General features: G+C 27.7%; 1 protein-coding gene across 1 annotated transcript; it reads right to left on the bottom strand.

The window, feature by feature from the left end:
• Positions 1 to 400: 400 nt before the first annotated feature.
• LOC107448372 (ankyrin repeat and MYND domain-containing protein 2) lies at positions 401 to 7,666 on the bottom strand. The gene has a single exon (XM_071187926.1). The coding sequence runs from the start codon at positions 7,415 to 7,417 to the stop codon at positions 6,233 to 6,235; it is 1,185 nt and encodes a 394-aa protein (XP_071044027.1). The 5' UTR covers positions 7,418 to 7,666; the 3' UTR covers positions 401 to 6,232.
• Positions 7,667 to 9,178: the final 1,512 nt, after the last annotated feature.

The raw sequence follows: 9,178 nt of genomic DNA, 5'->3' as shown, positions 1-9,178 counted from the left end.
TGAAAGATAGACCTATCTAAACAATATCTCTAATAATGAATTTATTTGAAAATTAAATAAATTGCGAAAAATTTTATTTGATAAAGACAAATTAAGTAAAGTATTTCCACAACAGCCCGTTGAGGGCCAAGGGTAATAGAGGTTAAGGCTCAAAAAAAAAATAATAATAATAAATAAAGACAACAAAAAAGAACATAATGAATACACCCTAAATTCAGTAATATTAATTGGAATATTATATTAATTCAATGCCACTGAAAATTAGTAACACTAACAAATATTGTGATGCCTAAATATTCAATTTATTAATGATTGCTCTGCTGAGTTATAGTACTGAATATCAGAATGAAATTTTTAGTAATAAAGTGAAAAAGAGAGATTTTTAAAGAAAGTATTGGAATTGGTATTTAAATTCTGTTTTATTTTTTCTTTTATAAACATCAAGCATGACAATTATTTCATTGGCTGTAATATACAAAACAACCAATTTCTTACATAAACATATTTCATTTGCTGTGCAACAATATTTAAAAAATATTGATTCACAAGCTAAATTATAAGTAGAATTACAGTCATATTATCATTTTTAAGATGAATTTGTTAAAAAAATTAATTATACATATCATATTCTAAATTTTTCTTAATAGGAATCTATTTGAAATGAGTGATTAAAAAAGAAAGCAACATACTAATCAAATTTGTTTCTGTAAATAAATAAATGTTTCAAAATAAATGTCTTACTAAGAAACCATTCAATTTAGAAAAAATAATTTTAATTAGTCAATTATAGTTTGACAAACCATTTTTTTGATTCATAAGAATAAAAATAATAAATAAATTTAAAATTAAAACGCGAGAATAACAGACAAAACTAAATAAGTTTTATAAAAAAAAAATCACTTTAGTATTTACATAAAACACAATGATGCCTATCCAATGTTCACCATTCTCCCTTTATAATCACATGAAAAGTGAATTTTCAGAGGATATTTCCATTTAAGTGTTTACATTTACAAAAGCAGTCTATTTTTATTAGTTTAAATGTCATTTAGTCACAATTCCAAATTATTTTCAAATATATAATTAACAAATATACAATTAACCGTAATTGTAGAATAGAGTTAGTTCAGAAAAATTATTTGATTAATTGATAATTATAACAAGATAATCCTTTTTCATTGACATATGCAATGATTTACAATTCAGATAATGATCAGGACTACATTTATATATTGTTGATGAATCAACAAGATAAAATTCAGAAAAAAGGATAGGTGATGTAATAAAAATAAAATGTGAACTGAAAAAGGAAATTTATTACTTCAATGTAGAAAAACTTAGTCAACCATTAAAATTTTTTAGCTAATAAAATTCTGTATAAAATTATTTAGATAAATAAAAATTGCATTCTTGCTGTTTCAAATCTTGTACTATATGCATTAAATTTTATTTAAAAAAAAAAAAAAACTCAGTGGTGCGACAGGTCAAGGAGAGGGAAGGCCTGTTTGAAGGCAGGTTTTGGAATGATATTGCCTAGAAATCATGTTCTTAGGTGTCTTTACATAATTAGATTTTGAGGGATTTTTATTCCATAATTTTTATGAAATTTTAAGTTAAGCAGTAATAAAATTGTTAAATTTGATAATCTTAATTTCTTTTTTTTGGTTATAAAATGCTTGATAAGTATTCTTAAATAATAACTTCGTGTAAGTTCCTATGTTTTTATAAAATTTGTAAGGGAGTGCTAACGGAATAACTGCCAGCAAAAAAACATTTGATATAACTCAGACAAACTTTTTATTTATGTAATGTATATTTGACGATACAAAAAATTTCATAATAAAAGTGAATTTTGAAATTAACTGGGTGGTAATATTAGTTTACTTGCTTTTCGCATATGATAAAAGTGGTACTACTAAAAATGCATGAAAAATGGTTCATGAAGAAAAGAAATTACTAAAAATAGGTAGCAGAGTGGAAATAAAGCTGTTTTTGTGATTCTAAGAATTTTTTTTTTCCAAGTTAATTTACAAAATATAAAAATAGTAATCTGCATTGTCCATGTATGCGGTGATGTGAGGAAGAAAAATTTTCAAAATGGAAAGTTTTCCTCTACTCTCCATTCCTAATTCAAAAAAAGTCACTTTTTTTGCAGACTTTTTTTTATGAAATATTTTAACCTTCCATAAAAAATTTTATTAGTTAATTTTATACCATTTAAACAAAAACTACAGGCTATAATTCTAACACTTTAATCCACATAAATAAAATTAAGTTAGTTTTTTACTTAAGATTTGTCATATTGTTTACTCATATCTCTTTGAATTTAATACACAAAGCAAGACTGAACTTGATAGATGAAAGCTTGAACAAAGACAGTTGTCTTTGTTCAGGTTCACAACAGTTGAATCTGAACTCTAATGATTTAGAGAGAACTACCAACATAAATAATCAATTATGCTATATAACATATTAAATTTGGATATTAAGAAAATGTGTTCCAATTGCCCTGGCACCAAAAGAATTAAAAGTAATCTTAATTAGGAATTTAACATAATTAACATTGTAATGTTGCAAAAAGTGCTACTTTTACTGTAAGTTTGGCATGTTTTCTGGCAGAGGGAATGTACCATGTGTTAGACCATATTAAGTTAAGATATTAAGCATTATTAGCAGAATTGGACAGGCAAATTGCATTCTGATGTTGTAAAGAACAGTATTATGCCTTTAAAATTATTCAATACATTACAATAATTATTTTTAAAAATTCTTTGCTAACTTTAAATGTTTTCATTGATTTTATTATTATACATAAAGAGGTAAATATGCATTAACGATTATTAATAACAACTAACAGGTTCTAAATTCTCCCACAATTTTTTAAAGCTAACTTGAAAGACAATTTTTAAACCAAAATTTCATCTCACAAATTTACTTTGTCCAGAAATTATGACTAACCATTGTTTTAAATAGAGGGTGATGTCCGCATACACAAAGCAACATTAATTTTGTGACAGTGTATTTGAGTACAATAAAACAACCTGATTTATAACAGCTAAATCACTGATTTAGTTCAACCTCGAACAAAGTAATGAGGCCAGACATACCGCAGCAGCTTTAGGAAGAAAAAAAAAGCAGAAATTAGTGTAGTAATATAAAACTTCAGAAACATGTTTTTCCAAATTGTACCAGAGCCGTAGCTGGGATTCATTTTCATAGACTAAAAATACTCCTTGACTTTTTTCGAAAGAGTAAAATTCACCTTAGAATAGTAAAAAATAATGAAATTTTAAATTACAGAAACTGACTTCAAAATTTTTTTGTATATTTAAAATTTAAATAAATATTTAAATTTCTCTTCCCATGATTCTATAGCATTATCGAAATTGAAATCACAAACATTACTATTTTGATATTAAATTCAGATCCTTGCTTTGATATTCAAGTAATTATTTCCAACTATTTGTGTGTCAATTTCTATTATAATTTTTACCCGTTTAGGTTTAAAAACCCTTATTCACATTCAGTTGTTTATAAGTAAAGGTATTGCTACTACTATAACAAAGTTAAAAGGTAAAGAGAAACAGAGAGAAAAAATTTAAGAAAATTTCGAGAAAGAATCATGCATTTTCACTCTATTGTTATTTAAAATACGAGTAAAAACACACCCAACTTGTTTTTTTAGGAATATTACCGATTTTTAATGAGTGAAATAAGCTTGCAGACGAGTAAAAAATATCTCTGATATTGAACTGTAATAAAAATGATTCTTTAAAGGTATTATTGGATTGAATAAAATTTAAAATGAAAAAAAAAAAATACATTTTTATAATAACATTTAGTAATTTCACTTAAGTTATATAACTTTTTTATTAGTTGTTTTGAAACATTATTAAGCTCTCAAATGGTATCATATCTCTTTGAAAGTCAATTTGAGGATTCAATATTGCATCTAAAATTGCAATTTTGTTAATTAAAAATATGAAGATTTGAAAAAAAAATACTAAAATATTTCACCAGTTTCGAAAAAAACTTTTTAAAAAAATTGTAAACAACCCCTCAGATGATCATTTAAAAAAATTCTGTGATTATTATTATTATGCATTAAAATTATTTTAAATAAATTATACAAAGAGACAAATTTAAATTTTTGCCACAACTAATTTCCATCAAACAAATTTTGCTTTCAAATTCTAATGATAGTAAATAAAAATAAGTATATGACCCCTAATTTGCCCTTAAAAATGCTTTATAGGAAAATTCAACTAATTAAGTTTACTTTTCATCATATTATTAGTCAAATGTCCAAAAAATTCTGAAACAAATAGAGGAGAATAGATAAGATACCTCAATCACTTTTGTGCAGTTTGTGGATGGTCTTTGTGTGCAATATATTATACTCTTGCAGTTTAAGGACTCATCAAGTCTTTCGATAGAAATTAGGCAACAAAAAAAAAGGGTGAAATTAGTGAAAGTTCAGCACATGTGAGAGGTAGTGGCAGAAGGCGCCACTCTAATGGCTATTGCAGTTAAAAAGTAAACTCAGATACAAATCTTTTGTTGTCTGCAAAATTGGTCACAAAAAATCTCAATGACAGCTATTGAAACAGTAATTACAGTTGCAAAAACACTTCTGATTAAATGAAGTTACAGTTGCAAAAAGCACTTCTGATTAAATTAAGTTACAGTGTCAATATAGGAGAATGTGGTGCAAAACAAAAGCTTTGGAGTAAAAAAACACAATAAAATATCTCTAGTGACTTAGTGGAAAGGTTATTGCAGTACAGCAACACTTTCTAGGGTAGCAGTCAGAATTTTGAATATCACCCTTAATAACTGCCTCATGTGAAGACAAGTGGAAGGCATATAGCAACATAAAAATAAAAAAAGAGAAAGATTCGGAAATGAATGCATTGCAAAAATGGTATAGATATCACAACATCTTCATTTGATACGCGATGACAATACCCTGCTTTAGAATTCTGAGTATGATTATTAAAGGAACACACACAGAATCTTCAGATATTAGTACCATTCCTGATTTGAGTCTCCATATCTGGGAGTGATCCAGAAAGTTAGAACATCAAAATCATGCTGTTTCCATAAGTAGAAAAGTGTTAGCAAAAAAAAAAATTATGATCAAAATTACATTAGAATTCATTCCACTAATTATTGAATGCATTAAATTTGGTCATTTGTTTTGATTTTCAACATATTCTTATAGCAATGAAGTGGGGGATGTTTTCATAACAGAACCTATTTCTGCCTCTTACTATTGGCAAAGGGCCAAAGGGATTTTGCATTTTCAAAATATTTTATAGCTTGTCCAGGGATGGTTACGAGTTACACCCTATAAGTATGCTTCCTACTGTAATTTTTATCTTTTTTGTTTTGGGTTTCTTCCGTGGTTACTTGGAGTTATCTTGCAAAGCTATCAAGATACAAAAAACTCTCTAATTCAGCTTCTTCTTAGTTAAAAAAAATAAAAAAAAATTTCTTCTTTTTTTTTTGTTATTTTAGAACATATTTTGTTTTCATTTCAAACATTCATAGATCAATTTAGCAAAAAATATTTTGTCCAACGTGGTACTCATTAATTAACTGCTGAGACATATATACAAAATAGTAATTGCAAAATTATTATACTTTACTTTTCAGCTTTATAGAGGATTAAAAACTTATAAATCCTAATTTTCACACTTTATTAATTAAAGGAATAAAAAGAACTTTAAATTCATCTTTACATAAAAAATTCCTAAGGGGCCATTTAAAAAAAAAATTAATTTACAAAAAATATTTCATAGAAGAAATTTAAAACTAAACAAAACCTAGCCAGAAAATTTATATAGTTGCACCTTAAATAAAAACAAGTATTTATAAGATCTAATTTTAATATAATTTTAGGTAACATAATAAAAATTCTAAATAAAATTTCAAATTTATTGATAAAAACAAAAGAATTTAACTTAATTATAAATTACTCTTTGGACTTGAAAACAAAGCTTGTTATTTAAAAAAAAAATTTCACAGCTCTAACTTTAAGTAAGTTATGAAGCATACAAAGATATAAATAAGAATATGAAATTTGCACAAAATGAAATTTTAAAAGACAAAATATTGTTCAAAATCTGACAAACAAACAGCATTTTACACAAAGCATGCTTATATGACTACATCTTTTAAATTTTTTAAGATCTTAAACTTTCCTTTGAATAAACTCATCAGAAATTTATTATAACTCTTTAGCTTCAGAATTATTCTCCACCCCTTCTTCCACTTCTTTCAGCTTTTCCTCTTCATATGTTTTTTTTAGTTCAGCACAGAAATTTTTATGTGTGAACCAATGTAGCTTTTGGCAAGTTTTATCACAATATTGCACAGATTTACACGCAGAACATTTCTTTTCAGCATTAGGATCACTACAAGTAACACATGATGTAGTAATGTTAAAACCTCTCTGACCAGTTACAGCTTCATTAATAATTGATATAGCACTGGGTTCTTCACCTATATTCCCAGTAGCAAGAGTGCGAACTAATTGTTGAAACAAAGTACATTCGAGGTAAGGGTATTCACGAACATCTTGGCGGAGAAATTTTTCTAAGCCAATAGGAAAACCATTTTTATCTCCACAAATCCACCGCTTGATAAGTGGAGTTAAGACATCCTTCCCAAATTTTTCTGTTGTTTCTGAACACTTGGATTTTTGCTCCAAGTAAAACTTTTCACAAGCATTTAACACGAAAGCCAAATGATGATATTTCAAGGACAAAAGCTCGTTACATTGATCTTTAAACATTTTCTCTGACAATATATTCAAAACACGAGCAACTTTTATAGAATTATCAAGAATAACAGGAGTAGCTTGAATAAACATTGCTATTTTCACTGGATTAATGTTAGTTATAACAACAAGTTTGTGAACTGGTTGGCTAAGCACTGCAGGGAGCTTAGGTTCTTTTTCTAAACCATGAATTTTCGTGAAGTATTCGATTTCTTCAATGGGCAAATAATTGTTGATTATGCTTACAATATGATGATTACCTACAAATGCAGCCATTTGAGAAGCAGTTTTGTTGATAGAATTGACAGATGTTGTTGAAGCCCCATGTTCTAAGAGTAGGTTAACAACATCAATATTCCCAGATAAGCTTGCAAATGTAAGAGCACTATATCTTGATACGTGAGTAGTTGCATTGACATTAGCCCCACAATCAAGAAAAAGTTTACATAATTTATAGTCACCTTTGTAAGCAGCTTGTTGTAGAGGAGTAGTACCATCTTCGTCTACACAATCTACATGTACATTTTCAACAGTTATAAGATATTTGGCTTGTTCATAATTACACTCCAAAGTGTACTTGAACAGTTCCTTTTCCAACTGTTTGCTACCGTTCTCTTGAGATGACTCAGCCATCAGGTCTAGAAGTAATGTTTTGTCAATCTTAAAACGACAATCTAATAATATTCAAACTGTTAAACTAATAAACAGTAACAAGGCCGGTAAACAAGATATTCTCTGTTTATTCTACAGACTCGATGAAAATATATTCTAGTTACTATATCGATTTTTCGATTACATAATGTGGAGCGCCAGATAATGGATACATTTTTGCTGGCATAAAATATCCTCCTTAATAAGGAAATCGAGAGCCACCATTGGACAATTGCCTCAAACGTAGAGAAGAATAGGGAAAAGGTTGCACTTCAACACAAAATTTCTCTTCTTCCAATTTTTAATCAAATGAAAATTACTATTGTAAAAATATATATAATTAAATAATATTTGCAAAAAATATTTTCCAAAAAAACGTTCAAAAATCCTTTTTTGGGGGGAAAAGTCAAATTTAATTAAAATTAATTTAACTAAGTAAGTAAATAAAAATAAATTTCAGTAAATAAAAATTAGTAAATATTTAAATTGTAATGAATCATTAAATTTTTTTGAATAGAATGAAGTAGAATTTTTATTTCAACATGGATGGTGTTTTTCTACACTAGGGAACGCTGCAAGCTCGGTACTACCTAAATTTCCGGGTTACTGTTTCCGTTGCATTTTAAAGTCTTTTGGCATCATTGTGTTTTGAGATTCTTGCAAACAATGTATTTGATTACTTATTACTTGTGTTTACAATGCTAACAATACTTCATTCTACTCTACTGCTAAAAGTGCAATGCTAGTTACTAAAAAGTTACAATGCTAAAAGTGTTAACACTAACGTAAGATGGTGCACAGCTTGCAACAAGAACAAACTTATGGAAAGAGACCATACCAAGACTGCAAAAAAGCAAGTTATTCAAAATCTGGCAACCATGTCACCTTTTTTAACAATATATCTCTAAATAACTAAAAAAAAATTCACTTTAAACTCCCCAGAATTACGTAATAACATTAATACCTTATGAAATATGGCAGATTTGAGCTCAGAAATTATCTAATTTATTTCTTTTATTGAAAACAAAATTATCCGTTTGAAAATATCGCCTCGCAGGATAACATGCAGTAAGCAGCTTCAAACTTTCTAACCGGAACTAGAGCAGGCATACACAGGGGCGTAGCTAGGTAACCAAGGGCCCTGGGGCAAATTAAAAAATGGGGCCCTACTGCTATGTAAACTGATTAGGTTTTACAAATAAAAATATGAAATATACAAATACTTTAAAAATGCTATACTTAAGCTCTTTTTTGTGCACTGCTGGGCAGGTAATAAAAATATTAAATAACAGTAACAACATAAATTACAATTAATACTTGGTGTAGGTTTGGCTAATAAAACGAAATAGAGAAGATTCAAGGGCTTATTATATAAAGGTCGGGCCTAACAACTGACTAAATAACAATTATATTTAAAAAAAATTTCTAGCTTTAGTTTTCGCAAAAGTATCAATGACTTCGTTTAAATCCAGGCTTGATGCGGTTTTGCTTTCAATTGTTATTAGCGATAAATGTCGGAATCGAGTTTGGCCCATATTATTTCTTAAGTAATTTTTTATTATTTTTAATTTGCTAAATGACCTTTCAGCTGCTGTAGAAGTGACAGGAATTGTAAAGAATAATAACATAGGTCACATTCTAGCACTCCATATTTGCTCATTATTTCCTTACATAATTGGTGAACAGTCCATGCTTGAGTTAGTTGAGGTAAAAGTAGGTGGTAAATATTAATAAATTGAAGTG

Source organism: Parasteatoda tepidariorum, chromosome X1, assembly GCF_043381705.1.
Source record: "Parasteatoda tepidariorum isolate YZ-2023 chromosome X1, CAS_Ptep_4.0, whole genome shotgun sequence".
NCBI lineage: Eukaryota > Metazoa > Arthropoda > Arachnida > Araneae > Theridiidae > Parasteatoda > Parasteatoda tepidariorum.
This window is presented reverse-complemented; position numbering and strand designations above follow the sequence as displayed.